Source organism: Asparagus officinalis, chromosome 5, assembly GCF_001876935.1.
Source record: "Asparagus officinalis chromosome 5, Aspof.V1, whole genome shotgun sequence".
Classification (NCBI taxonomy): Eukaryota; Viridiplantae; Streptophyta; class Magnoliopsida; order Asparagales; family Asparagaceae; genus Asparagus; species Asparagus officinalis.
In genome coordinates, this window is record NC_033798.1 from 121,138,900 (window position 1) to 121,154,580 (window position 15,681).

The 15,681-nt window shown below is 35.6% G+C and overlaps 2 protein-coding genes across 2 annotated transcripts in view; both read right to left on the bottom strand.

Moving 5' to 3' along the window:
* Positions 1-4,880, bottom strand: LOC109840995 (cinnamoyl-CoA reductase 2-like). Its single transcript, XM_020409836.1, has 6 exons — positions 4,568-4,880; positions 3,367-3,536; positions 2,197-2,382; positions 1,653-1,815; positions 639-828; positions 1-322 (listed from the first exon to the last, which is right to left on the bottom strand). Exons 1-6 carry the CDS (start codon positions 4,692-4,694, stop codon positions 184-186), a joined length of 975 nt encoding a protein of 324 aa, XP_020265425.1. The 5' UTR covers positions 4,695-4,880; the 3' UTR covers positions 1-183.
* The window catches only part of LOC109840994 (cinnamoyl-CoA reductase 2-like), a 7,609-nt gene continuing 3,453 nt past the window's right edge, over positions 11,526-15,681 (bottom strand). Inside the window, exons 4-6 of the mRNA XM_020409835.1 lie at positions 14,639-14,801; positions 11,932-12,121; positions 11,526-11,842 (exon numbers count right to left, since the gene is read on the bottom strand). Coding sequence (XP_020265424.1) covers positions 11,683-11,842; positions 11,932-12,121; positions 14,639-14,801 — 513 coding nt within the window. The 3' untranslated portion in view covers positions 11,526-11,682. The remainder of the gene's footprint in view (positions 11,843-11,931; positions 12,122-14,638; positions 14,802-15,681) is intronic.

Below are 15,681 nucleotides of genomic sequence, written 5' to 3' on the forward strand. Positions count from 1 at the left end.
TCCAGAATAAAATTGCTTGCAATTTACAGCACATAACCACTATGCCACAATTTGTTCATAAGTAAATAGATAGCATTACATACAATCACATGGTACTTTTATGGAAACACACACTGAAACTTCAAATTGGAAAAAAAAATCACTCTCTCATTATCTCACTATGAAGCTCACATATAACGTTCACTAATTATTCAAGAGACCAGCCTTCTCGTAGCACTCGACGGTATCAGCAAGGGTCTCCTCAAGCGGCCTAACTGTCCACCCCAACCTCTTCAATTTCTCTGAACTCATCACAGATAGCCTGTCGTCCACCTCAACGAATCTACCATTCGAAAACTTTACAAAATCAAGAGGGACTAAAGCACAGCATGCGATAAAATTTGAAAGGTAAGTTTCACATAACTGCTTTCATCCATGCCTTCAGCTGCACTAAACGCCTATCAACTCAATTTTAGCACTTAGTTCCCCTCAATTCATAGGGAAGAGAGGTATAACTTACAATTTATCTTTCTAAAGAATGGCACCTCAAGGGTGTTAAGTGCTAGCAAATGAATTGAGGGTTTTAGTGCAACTGAAGGTATAGATGAGGGGGGTTTACTTGCAACTCTCCCAAATTTGAAAGTTCGCGATGAGCTTACTTCTTTGGGTACTCGTACTTAGGGTACATTTCCTTTAGCATGCCGACTAATTCGTCAATCTTAAGTGCATAAGGCCCGCAAATGTATCGCCCAGATGCTTCAGGCTTCTCGTATGTCAGAAGCAGTGAATCAGCTACATCTCGCACATCCACAAAATGCCACTTCCTGTTCTCCCTTGACTCGGGGACTCCTGAAAGGTGCACATAATTAAGAAAGGATACAGACCAAAGCATAATGTTAAGATAGGGAATATATTCTTGGAAAGTTGAAACTTCGCACTAGAAGTATTGGCATTCCTTCTCTATGATAAATGGAGAATCTTAGAAATTTTGAAGTTTGGTAATGGTAATTAGAGATTATGTAATTATTAAGATAGGAAGATTTGGGAATAAATTTACCCAGAATGGAAAGAGCGAAAATTAAGGAGGGTTTCTTGGTGTTTTACCCCCTAAGTGAAACTGTGTTGAGTTAAGAGTTCAATGTAACATCCCAAAATAGTACTAATTAAAGGCGGGTTTCTGAATGTTACGGTACCTTGTTCTTTCAAAATTTGGAATATTGGAGAGAAAAGTTTGTTGGTTCATGTTAGTGCGGAAAGGAAGTAAATTATTACTCTACAAAGTATTAGTGTGATGAATATGTAGTTTATAATTCTAGATGGTAGCAAGCATAACATAAATTGATTCCAAACTCTACCAAGAAAATGGTTCCCACTTCCGAGCATCCAGTGAGGATATCGGTTTAATTCTGTGAACAAAATTTTCTTCCTCTAATCATCACGATGAATGATGGATCACAACTATGAAAAAATGACTTGTCTCTCGTCATCAATAGATGAAACCTACTGAATTTAGCCTTCATAAAGTGTCGTCAAAGCTATAGAGGGTCACTCAAGGGTGCTTCTGAGGCTGTTTTAAGGAATTCAGTGATAAGGTAGAGAACATATATAGCTCATGTAAATCGTTTATAAAGATGAGTATGAGGTCACAAAATCATATAAAAATAATATAGAACCTTTAAGTATGTTGATGAGAAACAAGCTGCTAGAATTCACTTTTGATTGAAGTAGTGGACCAAGAACCATAGCCGGCAAGACGGTCACGATATCAAGCCCATGTTTTTTTCCATATTCCAGAGCCTCAGCCTCCGCCAATGTCTTGGAAAGACAGTACCAGTTCTGCAAAAAAAATGAGAGAAGAATGGAACTGAGCTATAAAGCATAACATATGTCAAGTTTTACTTGATAAAGAATTTAACAAATAACTGTCAAACAACTCATTTGCCATGAATTTCAATGATGCATAGGAAAAAAAAGTCATCAAATGAGAAAGAACAATGTTATTCAAAGACCATATTTGCTTAATCGTATTTGCTTAATGCCATTTGAATTTTAGCAAGTAAGGGACTAATTAAGTGCTGCAAAGACCTAGCTCAGTGTTGGATTATGGAAAGTCCTAGTTCCAGAATCAGGCTATAGCTCTCTTCAACAACAAGGAAAAGGGAAGGGATGGTTATTTTCACCTTGTTATCCTGAAGTGAAATGTTACGAGGTATTTACCTCAGTTGTCCTGCAGTACTCACTATCTGACCAACATTCTTCGTCCATGTCTTTATCTTTAGGCCACTTTGGATTCATAAAAACAGAGGCAACAGAGGAGACCACGATGACCCTTTTGACTTTAGCATCGGAACATGCTTTGAGCACGTTTAGAGTGCCTTGTACAGCAGGAGCAAGCAATTCTACCTGAAAATATCAAAGTTAAAGAGTACAAAGATGAGAAGCTACCAAGTCACAATAACTGACAGGATCGTTATTTACTGCCTCTATATGGTTGATTAGTACATTTCCATAATATATTATATATTATATTTATCATTAATCATAAATATGTTAATTAAGGAGCAGCATTATGCCCCTACCTGACATGTGATAGTCACTAAAATTATCGGCAAATGCATGGTAGATACAGGATGCATTAAAGATCAAAACTTGTACTAGTATGTAGATTATCCAAAAATGCATTAGAAATTGTTAACCTCAACATGGCTAACAGACTTAAAGTAAAGACTAATGATATTAAATAGCATTCTGTATTATTTTTTCAAAGAGCCCAAAGTAACAAGAGAAAAACTAGAATCTATGAAAGTAACAAATGATGCCTCTGCTAGTTTGACATAATTCTCTAATTTACTGAATAGGTATGAAAATGATACAGTGTTGTCTGATTGTCCAAGGCACGTACAGATGCATGACATCAAACGTCTCTTGAGATTTAAACTTGCGTCAAAACAACAAATATTTGCATCAGATTCAGAAGTTGGTAGCTGATAAGTTAAAACAAGAAGGGTATCTTTACAAAATTAACATGATTCTATTAAAAGGCTTTGCAGGAAACTACCATAAATCATATTTATTAGAGATAACTACTATAAAATTAGAAATCAGCATAACACATCCTAACCACATTAACAGCAAAATTTAAATTAAAAAATAAAATAAAAAACACACCTATTTATAACTTCCCAGCTCACTAATTATCTTACTGGAAAAGTCTAACTAAGACAAAAACGTCAAAAAAGGATACATGCTTACTTCACGCCGACTCTCACTAACAACAGTTAGGCATGGTAGTTTAGTGAAAAAAAATTACGGTAATATATTAGTTGTGTGAACTTAAACCCTAACAATAACTTCATTCTACAGAATCAAGATGTGTAGGATTCTTGCCTCGGGATTGAGCACTGTGGTCGAAGGAACAGGACTAGCGACATGGAAAACCCCTTCACAGCCTGCAATAGCAGCAGCCACTGCATCGTAGTCGAGCAAGTCTGCCTTAAAGAGTTGAAGGTTCTCTGAGGCTCCATCCAGATTCTTCAGATGAGCATTCTTTTCATCACCTAGAATCCAATTTTTTGCATCGGAAATTAAAAGTAAGTAGCTGATTAAATAAGATAAACACATATAAAATAAGTGGTAATTTTGTGGAGAATAGCTTAAAATGCATCAGAAAAATGTGCATTTATGAGTAATATACAATGCAAAAGATCACTTCAAGAATCAACTTTGGCAAGAAATCAAGTTTCTAATGCTGACACTAATGAAATCAATACAGGGAAGCAGTTAAGAGAAAATTAATATCCAGATCTGCACATTTTGATTACAATTAATCACAGAACAACAAGGATCAATAAACTAACTGGAATTTGGAAATAAAACAAATTTCATTTCCAAAATGACTTCTGAGCCAATACGGAGAAAAATTGAATCCAAGGAACAATAATCTGAGTTTCCACCAGAACTTAATGGACAACTATAGCAGAGATTGAATCTAAGGAGCCCGAATGATTCAAACAAGTCACAAAAAAAGAGTAATTTGAAGACAAACCTATCGCATTTTGACTGATAGATCATAATACAAAAAGGAAGATAAAATTAAAATGCAAACATCCACGCATCAGTCCAAATAAGGAAAATAGAAAATAGTGAAGGCCCTCGACCCAATTTCTTAAAAAAAACTTGATACCCAAAAACAGTAATTAAAAAAATCAAAAGAATAGGTAAATTAAAACAAAATTATCATCCATACAGTAGATTCTTCAAACAGTTCATACCCAAGCTCTAGCTCTCATAGTTATACAAGCATCCATCAAGTTCATATTATGTAACTGAAAATTGGAATTCCAGAAAAAGAATTTTACAAAATATTTTCATGGGTTATACTCGTCAAAGTCAAAGTCCCTCCAACCCATGAGACCAAAACTCTTGGATTACTCTCATATCATGTATGTTAAAAGTACCATTACCCATTACACCAAAATTATGGTACGAGTTGAGGGTTAATAGTTTTATTTATATTCTAACAACACTAATCCAACATAAAAAGGAAAACCCATCAAAAAAATTCTGAGATATAAGAGAAATTGGTTACTTGGATCTCTGACAGTTCCATGGACTATGTAGCCTTTGGAGAGGAGGAGCTTGACGAGCCATGAAGCAATGAACCCTCCTGCGCCTGTCACACAAACTCTCCTCTTCTCTGCTGCTGCTTTCTCCATTAAAATTACCTCTACAAGCGATCCCTTATATTTATTTTCTCTCTCTTAGTATTTCGCCAAATAAAAGCCAAGAACAAAAATAAATTGCGGAGGACACATATTTTATAGATGGTGATAGAGCAAACGCGCAGGTGCGCGTTGGACCCTGCCGAATTCTGACGCAACGGCTTCTGTCATGTTTCTGCTCTGTTTTCTGGACTACAATCTACAAAGCTACGTCATGTTTCTCCTCTTTTCTGGACTAGAGTCTAGAAAGCTCCGCCTGTACAATGAAAGTGACATGGGAGATAAGTTAAATTAGGGCAGTTAGAGCATCTGCAATGGTATACTCTATATTTAGAGGGTTTGAAGAGAATATTCTTCAAGATTCCTCAAATATAGAGGGTTTGTAAAAGTTATGCTCCAATGGTGTCCTCTATATTTATATGAATTAATCTATCATTAACAAACTAATAATGTAAATAAAATAATTAAAACTTATCATTTTTTGTACAAAAGTTATACCTTTAGAACCGTCTCGCTGAAACATTTTAAATGAGATTAATATTGAATATTTTTAGAGCCGATTTTAAATTAGTTTATAGTCTCATTTTGAAGGTTTCGGCAAGACAATTTCAATGATATAATTTTTATTTAAAATAGACGAGTAAATTTAAAATTATATTAAGCTAAATAATTAGTTTAATTATATTTAAGGATACAATTGGTATTTATGAAAAGTTATAATGAGATGTGAAGATAAAATTGAAATTAAAATATATGAATAGTATTATAGAGGGCACCCTCTATATGAGCCCAAACCCTTCAAATATAGAGGGTTACTGTAGCACCCTCTTAATATAGAGGGTGCTACAGTTATACCATTGGAGCCAATGGTACTCCATTTATAGAGAAATGGAGTACCATTGGAGATGCTCTTAAACTCTGAGTTCATGTCCTCAAAATTTTGGACGAAATATTTTATTGGTTTAATTTTAAGCAAAAAGTTTACGTTTCATGATCATTAAAAAGAAAAAAAAACTTTCAAAATAGACCCAATCCACACTTTTATTTTAAACTTCGACACAGTCCTATCTTTATTACAGAATTCGACCCAGTTTCCGATCACGTCAGCATGAAATTGGGTCGTTTTAAAAAAATCAAATTCCTAATTAGTCGGTGTTGGCAACCCGACAAATTAGGACCACCCTTTTACACCCTTGAAGCTCTGTGTGATTAGCAGAGCTAAAAAAAGTCGGGATTGAGAAGCCCGACTATTGAGAAGCCCGATTATTTTGGTCGGGGTTCCCAACCCCGAGCATTTGGCATGTTCTTGGCATGGGGTGCACGAAATGGTCAGGGTTCCCAACCCCCACCATTTGGCAGATATGCCATGCGGTGCACGAAATGGTCGGGGTTCCTAACCCCGACCATTTGGTAGACACCCTCCAGCCCATAGACTTGCTGGAAAATCTCCTATCGCTAACATATATCAATCCTCGACTAAAATTGTCAAGTTTAACACAAACTCTCTTGCTACACATATATCAATCCATAATCAATTTCAATCACAAATAAACACATATCTTTATACCTATATTACATCTATAACCAATTTCAAACAAAAACATAACATGCAATTCACTTACTAAAAATCCAATTATAGTCATAACGTCCAACTAGCATTTCAAACTTAAACATCATAAAACAAGCAATATTAAAGTTTAGCAAATATTTAGAACTCTCTTTCCTTTCGCTCTCCCTCTCGCTCGCCCTCTTCTTCCTCTTCCCCTTCCCCCTTTGCTGGGCCGGGCCAAGTCCGGTACGGGCGCCGACGAAGCGGCCCGGGCTCGGGCCCAGAGCCCGATTAGGCCTGGATTAGGCCTGGTTTTCCAAGCCATGCCCGAGCCTAGGCTGGGCTCGGGCCTCGGGCCCAAATGGGCAGCCCTAATTCCAACTCATCAGTGTTTATCTAACTGCCTAATTGCACTTAAATGCATATACTTTCCCCATGTTTGCATTTATATAACCCCACTTCTCTTTTGGCTGCAATTAAAATACCCTATTGTCTCTGACATTGGAAGACGACAGCTTTTGTTACGTCACTGTGAGAATATCCCCTCAAATATTCCCATGTTACCTAGCTACATGTGCCATCTTTAGGACTTTTCCCCCCTTGGTGTTATTCTAAAACTATAAGTAAATCCATCTCTCACATGTCTTTTAAAGGCGTTAGTCATAATTAATGGAATGAAACAATTAGGTACCTAAGTGCAGCAAAAAAAAAAGTGACGGTATCTGTTATCAGGAGGTATGCCTGAATAATTTCACCAGTTCAACAATTTCAGTTTAATTTTATAAATAAAATCCTCCTGGGCCTAACTGTCCACAAAAATGATGGATCGCAACTATGAAGAAAATGATTTCTCTTGGCCATCAGCAAAGAAACTGTGCAAGTGCGCACAGAATCTCCTCTTGAGAATGGGTAGCAACTTATTACTACATAATTATGATGAAAGAACTAAGGCCACATTTGTTTTGTAATCCTAGGATTTATGGGGTAATGTAATCCGCGGACTATACTCCTGGGATTGTGTTATGCTGAGACTACTTTAGTCTAGCGAACCAATATAATTAATAGGGTTAGAATACGGATATGATCCATAATTTATTAAAAGCTAATAACATACAGATACTGCTACTTGGCGCGAATGTAGGTTGTAGGCCAATTCTCCAACTACCATCGTGCTTACACAATTAACTTCTGATATATGAATACGAAATCACAGCAACTGAAAGGTGCTTGATTGAATGAGAGACAAGATCGTCATTCGCTTCTGCTATGTGGTTGATTAGCACATTCAACAAGATATGATATTATACCACCCGCGGGCGGGACTTCTGGCTAGCGCCACGAAGAGTGATGGAGGAGATCTCCCTAGTTGGTCAGGGGTTCAAATCTCCGCTTCCGCATTCACCCGGTTTCTGTGGGATTAAGGGTGGGTGCAGAAACCCGGGGTTTTACTGGTCAATTAACCCAACCCGTTGTATGCTCACCAGTTTGACTGGGTTTCCCTTGTCACCAAAAAAAAAAACAAGATATAATATTACCGTAAACCCTACTGGTACATGGGTTATAGAAATGCATCAGGATATATGTAAGTTAATAATCGAAACAGGGGCTATGGAATGGGAACTAAAGCGTAAGTTTAAAGAAAAGATATTAAATAGCTTCTCGTCATACAATATTCTAATGAGACCCATATCGTAGTCACTTGATATTTGAATGCCGCTTGTTCAGTTCCACATAACAGGATAATTTCAAATCACGTTGAGATGATACTCACGTGGATTGGTTAATGTAAGTTTGTGTAAGTTATTAACGAATCTATCGAAAGTACATGATTTGGATATAAACAACGGTTTCGTCACACCTCCTTCGTATACAGGCATATTATTCTCAAGATAGTTAATATTCCCATCATATGAACAAAGAATTATGATTCGTTCGTTCATTGTTACCTCTAAAGAGTAAATAAATTCCAATATCAATATTGCACGAAAAACTCTAAAAAATATTATTTACAATTAAACCCTCTAATAGATTTTACACGTCCATAATTTTTACCAAATGTCAAACCTTTATAGTTTTACAATTGCCTAATTTAAATAATTTAAATAATATTCACTTTTAAATTTTGAAAAATAATACACTAATTTTTATAATTTTCCCTAATTTCTCCTCTAATTTCTTATACAAATTTATTTACTTTTTATTCACAAAAATCATAAATATTTTAAAAATAATTTCAATATCTAAATTTAAAATTTTAGGAGAAAAAATAAAAAAAAGTTTAAAGATTTTACCAAAAATTCGTTGATGCCCTAAATTTGATATCCAACGAGCTCCGATGAACTTCGGCGCTTTTCAACCCTAAAAGAGGTCGGCAGTGGCAGTGGCGATGGCGGCGGCGGTGACGGTGGTGGCGGTGGCGGCGACGGAAAGAGATGGATCTAGGGTTTGTGGGTAAAGGAGCAGAGAGAGAGAGAGAGAGAGAGAGAGAACGTGAAATGATATTATGTGAGAGGGGAGAGATACATACCTGTGTGGGTGCGGGCCTACCGTAACTTCACGGGATTTCAAATCCCGTGAAGTTGCAGACCCATTTGCCAGAGAGCTTGTGCTCTCTGGAAGTGGCGCATGCAACCTCACAGGATTTGAAATCCTGTGAAGTTTTAGTTTCACGGGATTTCAAATCCCATGAACATATGGCTATCTCATTAGCCCTTAGTGCATGGAGGTTAATTAGTCCTTAAACTTCACGGGATTTTAAATTCTGTGAAGTTTTCAAATTTTATTTGCTATTTTCGACCCAATTTTAGTCAGGTGGTTGAAACTAGGTTGAAAATGACAAATAAATTTTAAATGGGTCATTTTTTGAAAATAAATTCATAAAGAGTTCTATTTTGAAAATTTGTCCTTCTCATTAGTATTCGTATTTATATTCCAAACACCATTCAGTGGATATTATTTGATGCCAGTCAATCGTTAATGAATTGTATGGGGCTATTTGCAATTTAATATCCCAATGATTCAAACCTTTTTCATCTCCTGAAATTCTATTTTGATAGTTTGACTGTAGCGTACCCAAAAAATTGCATATATATATCAATATAGAAAAGTAAATGAGAAACAACTTTCTTGCCAAATTGTAGATCTTTAAGTTTGGGAAAGTGAGAACAAAAACTTGGAGGTATCGAACTATCAAAATAGAAGTTTAGGGTATCAAAACTAAAGAAAGGATAAATTAGAGTATTAAATTGATAGTTGCATTTAAATAACTCTATCACCCTGAAATTTCATTGATAAGTATGTTTGCAAAAAGAGTCTCCTCCTTACCCAACAAGCTTACCATTAACAAACAGAAAGAAACATACAACAATATATGATAAATCCCCATTTCCCTATTCAAAATAAAATAAAATTTAAAAACCAAAAACCTCTTAATTGTCTCATAAATACTTAAAATCTGTTTCAAAGAGAAAAATGGGAGGGGGGAATCAATCCCCGAAAACTAGGGTTATCTAAGCCCTACGATCAAACAAGACCATACATCTGTCGTTTTAGTCCCACATCGGCTGCTGAGCAGAGCGATAGACCTGGCAACGGGTATCTAAGGAGCGTATGGGCTACCACTAAGGGGCTGTTTGGATGACTTTAGGAAACTAGAGTATTTATGACACAAAATAGAAAGTGGTTATCCACCTCACCACTTTCCATTCGAGTATTTACATTGTTTGGATAGGAATCTTTATGAATCTTAAAATAATAGTATTACATTGTTTGGATAGTATAATGTAAACTAGAGTATTTATGACACAAAATGGAAAGTGGTTATCCACCTCACCACTTTCTACAAGGTTTTGATTTTTTTATTATTCTTTTGGACACATTTATGACATTGTGTAAGCTTTCCAACAAAATCACTCCTAATTTTTTAGGAAACTAGAGTATTTATGACACAAAATAGAAAGTGGTTATCCACCTCACCACTTTCCATTCGAGTATTTACATTGTTTGGATAGGAATCTTTATGAATCTTAAAATAATAGTATTACATTGTTTGGATAGTATAATGTAAACTATAATATTTATGACACAAAATGGAAAGTGGTTATCCACCTCACCACTTTCTACAAGGTTTTGATTTTTTTATTATTCTTTTGGACACATTTATGACATTGTGTAAGCTTTCCAACAAAATCACTCCTAATTTTGATGATTTTGCTTTCGATGATACCTCATCAAAAGGTGTAAGCTTTTCATGTAAAAGAGAATTGAAACAAACAATGTAAAGTGATGAAAGCTGACATTGAGACTCACTTTTTTACACTTTCCATCATTTTACATGGTAAAAACATACAACCAAACAGCCCCTAAAGGCATACCTTTCTCGGCCTTTTGGCTAAGATCAAGTGTAGTATTTGTTCTTATCAGTTTAATATCTGATGCTTGGGTCATCAGCACGCTATGATATTAAATTAATTTTTGTTGGAGGAGGGCCCACCACTGCAGCTTGCTGCTAGGGACCTTGAGCGTCGTCCGAGCGTTGCACTACTGCACAGGCCTGGCGCGCCACAGCACCCCTACCAATTCAACGTTTAAACTTTACTTCGCTGCTAATTTTGATTGTTGAGCTTTATTTGCGCAGTATCTAGTTGCTACCTCAAAGTCTCAAATAGAGTATAAAATATGCATGAAACATTATTGAATTTGAATTAATTGAAACAGTATCCTGATAGGAAACCTTTAGCGGCAGCTCTAGATCTTTATGATGATAAGGAAATCTTGATTTCTATTATGATAAATAATTTTTCATTATTGGTCGACTAAAGTGATTTACGAGATTAATGGGCATTCTCTCGTAAACAATGATAAAGTTTAATCTCAACCAAGTATTGCTGCGATGGTTTCTCTGGTTTTTCTCTTCTCCTTTATTTACTTTGCACATATTAAGCCACACGAAAGGAATCTCTCATAAGGATACACATTATTCACTTATTATGTTTCTCCCAATAATTACATAATATAAATATTTAGGTTCGAAACTTCAACTAATCTGTTTTTCCCAATAATTACATAATATAAATATTTAAGTTTGAAACTTCACCGACACAAATCCTTTAAAATGAAAATAAATATTTACACTGTTAAGATGGATTAGTCATGAATTTATATCAGTACATTTATCTTCAAATATTTTTTCGCGCCCCCAACCCCCAACTCCTCCCCCTCTCCCCTTACTTGATACAAGGGTTGTCAATATCTTGGAAATCCAACACTCTGTAACAGCAAAATAAAAATCTCAGACTCTAGGATAACATTGCCTGCAGTTTACAGCACAGGGATCACTATTGCAGAATTTATACAATAGATCAAATATTCAATCACATTGTACGTTATTGGAATATACATTAATTACTCTCCCAATGTCCACAACTATGAAGCTCATATATATAAATCACTAGTTATGCCTGTATTCAAAAGACCAGCCTTCTCATAGCACTCGACAGTATCAACAAGGGTTTCCTTAAGAGGCCTAACTTTCCACCCCAGCCTCTTCAATTTCTCGGAACTCATCAGGGGTCTGTCTTCTACCTCTATGAATCTGCAATTAATTTTTTTTTAATAGTCAGAGGAACTTCTACAGCACAGAACACATTGACAAAACATTTAAAATTTTGCAATAAGGCTTACTTCTTTGGGTACTCATACACAGGGAACTTTTCCTTTAGCATGTTAACTAAATCCAGCATCTTAAGTGGATGTGGCGCACAAACGTATCGTCCAGATGCTTCAGGCTTCTCATATACCAGAAGCAGCGAATCAGCTACATCTCGCACATCCACATAATGCAAGCTCCTGTTCTCCATTGACTCAGGGTTTCCTGTAGTGTGCACACCATTAATAAAGAGTACACACCTAAATACAATCTCCGAAAGGCAAAATATTTTTTGATAAATGGAGAAACCGAGCCACTTTTTAAGCTTGGCAATGAAAGAGAGAATATCTAATTATTAAGATTGGAAGATTTCGTGATGGGAAGGAATGAAACTTGAGGGTTTCTGGGTGTCACGCCTTATTGATTCAAATTCAGAACATCGGAGAGAGAAGTTTGTTGGTTCATGTTAGTGTCAAAAGGAAGTAAATAATGCCTATTACTCGACAATGTATTAGTATGAAAAGTAGATAGTATTCAAGAATTGATTGCAAATTCTACCATGGTTCCCCCGTCTTCCTAGAATGCAAATAGCACTGGAACTAGTTATTGTTAGGAACATGGTATTAATTTCAAGAGTAAAACAACATTTAGTTTCTGCTTAAACAGAAGAGACTGGATCAAGTTATTGACAATCAGGTATGTACAGGTTCATTGGGATAAAGCATAGTCCTCAAACATGCACGTGTTCATTTTGTCTAAAGCCTAATCCTTGCAGCTCTGTGCAGTGTGATCCTGTCACTCCTCTGAACAGTAAACCTCATCAATCTAGTTCCAAACGTCCAAATTGACCAACTCAAATAAGTATTCCCCATAATATCCCTTATTTGCCTCTCTAACTTATTACAGTTTCATATATTCATAATCCTACATTTTAACGGACTCGATCATAGTCATTAATCTGAATGTTCTTGTATCAGACTGAGGACCTAGTTATGAAAAAATTGACTTCGCTCTCGCTCTTGGCCATCAAAGGAAATATTTTCTTCCCACAGTTTTGTTAAAGCTGCACCTTGTTTTTTGCTCCACCAATTCTCACTTCTGAATATTCAAAAAGTTTCAAATGCACAAGACACGTATAATCTCATCTGGAGAATGGATAGTAACTTAATCCATAACTATGAAGTACAGACTAGATGATGGCTCTAGGTGTCAACTCTATGGTGATACGTAAAGGCCCTCATGCTGAACCTTATGCTAATATATGATGAACCTAAACTTCAGATTCTGAAGCTTTTTTAATGTTAAATTCAATATAATCAGAAAACAAAACAATCATAAATACAATGATATGCTTTGTAGTTTTTCATCCATAACTTATCACATTAATGCTGGGTGAAAGTCTGGTGTGATGATAGGTTGTGGACCAATTCTCCTACAACTACCAGCAATACTTACACAACTCCATAGATGTCCTTGATCACACGACATGCTGTCTTTAAAACCACCAGTAATCACCACAAGAACCCTGCGGCAAACGTTTTTGAAATTTATGAAAAATACATCTACAGTATATATTTTTCTTGTTTTTATTTATCCGTGAATATTTCAATCGTTCATCTTAGTAGATAACTTGCATAATCAACCTCCTTAGTTTATAAATGGATTTTAGAATTTTATGATTTCTTTTAGAGTCATAACTGAATTACTCTCATCCAAGTTTAAAATCATGGAAATGTGTCATGGTGTTACACATGATTTGTTTTTATTCGTTTCCGCAAGATAGAGCAGTGTCAACACAGAGCTTCGTGACGACATCCATAAATGTAAGATGAAAAGACAAACTAAGGTGAATATTTCTCTAGAGTCAGCCAATGAAATATATTATCTCAAATATGACCATAAGGTCTATCCAAAGGAACTAGGTAAGCCATACAGAGAGATCGCTTCTTACTCTTTCATATTTATGGTTGGATGATCTCTGACTCTCTGTTTGGATTTAGGTAAGGTTAAACCACATAAGTTTGGTGTTTTTCTCCTTTTCTGTATTTATTGCATGCATTTCTTATATGTCCCTCACTTTTGGATCAACATCCTAGGGCTAGGGCAACAACTTTGACAACTGCTCCTCAAACCTGGAATTTTGATTCAACGCAATGATGCATGGCACATCTATGAAGAGCCTTTCCATCTTACTAGTTTGCGGTCCGTGCAAAGCACGGTATTTTATTTTATTTTATTTTGCTACAGTAACCCCGCTTTTTTAATATGGCATGATTTGAATTTTTGGAAGTGCTACAGTATACCCCGTGTGCTACAGTAATATTTTTACTTAATTATTAACTGCAGTAATATTACTACAGTGAATGCTACTGTAGTGTTTACTGTAGCATGAACAGTGAATCTCTGATCCTCCTATTTGTATAAAGGAATAGATATACTATTTGTCAAATTCTGTTAAATGTTATTTTAAAAAATTGCTAAATGTCAGCGGGCGCAATTGTATCATATCTGTGTGTCTGTTTCTTAGGCTTATAATTAAGTAAAAACAGACTATCAAGCAAGATACACAAAGTCTGTCAATATTTTCCACCATTTCTAATGAACATGGTTAGTTTCGTTACTTACTTTTCTTGTATAGTTTCATACTTTTATTCTTAACACTGGTCCCACGAAATGTTTAAAAAAACTACTTTTATAGAACATACCACAAATTTTAAAACAATCGCATAAGAATAATAAAACCTTTCAGTATGTTGATGAGAAACAAGCTGCTAGAATTCACTTTTGATTGAAGCAGTGGACCCAGAACCATAGATGGGCAGACGGTCACGACATCAAGTTCGTGTTTTCTTGCATACTCTAGAGCCTCAGTCTCTGCTATTGTCTTAGAAAGGCAATACCAATTCTGCAAAAATAATGAGACGAGAACTAAATTCAGTTCTAAAACACAACATATGACTAGCATTACTGTTTTGCTTGCAAAAACAAATCAACATGTAACTGTTAGACAACTCATTTGCTATAAATTTCTATGATTCCATAGAAAAAATTGTCATCACATGAGAGCAACGGTATTGAAACTGCATTGCACAATACCATGAGCATTACAACAAGCTACTAAGTGCCGATGGGGCTCAGTATTGAGGGCACAATGTTGGCATATGAAAGGTCAGCTTTGTTCAAACAAAAAGGAAAAAAGTAGGGTATTCCCTATAATACCCTTAAGTTTTATCATTGTTGACTCTAGAAACAGTAAGTTTCACCATTGCTGACTTTAGAATCCTAAAGTTCAAATTTGCTCATTTTTAACCTCACTAGAGGGTGTTTAGGATTAAAAAAAAAAATTCAGGCTTATAAGGTATGCTAGCTTTTTTTGACTTTTGGCTTTTATGATAAAATTTATAAAAAATGTTTGGGTATAAAGTCATTTGCTTAGTCATACTTAGCTTATCTAGATGAGCTTATAAGCCAGTTTTTCAAAAGTTGGGGAATCCAAACTTTTTTAATTGGACTTTGTCAAAGGACATCGCCACTAAACCAAATATCTGAAGTTGTGGTGAGGGTTGAGCCTTATAGTTTTACATTCTAACATTCTCCCGTGGTTGATTCATGGGGCGAAAACTGAACTCTCGGAGAGGTGTCTTTTTTAAATTCGCTTTAGAAATTCGTGGCCAACAAGATGTGAACCTATGCTTCTTTGATACCATGTCAAATAACCTTGTCATTGCATCAAAACTCTGAAATTGTAATGAGAATTAAGGATTATAATTTTATATTCTAGCATA

Coding starts and splice junctions, on each gene's coding strand:
- LOC109840995 (XM_020409836.1), bottom strand. CDS start 4,694: ATGGAGAAAGCAGCAGCAGAGAAGAGGAGAGTTTGTGTGACAGGCGCA. Junction 2,383..3,366: donor CCACAGTGCTCAATCCCGAG/GCAAGAATCCTA, acceptor TGATATTTTCAG/GTAGAATTGCTTGCTCCTGC. Junction 829..1,652: donor TCTCATCAACATACTTAAAG/GTTCTATATTAT, acceptor TGCACCTTTCAG/GAGTCCCCGAGTCAAGGGAG.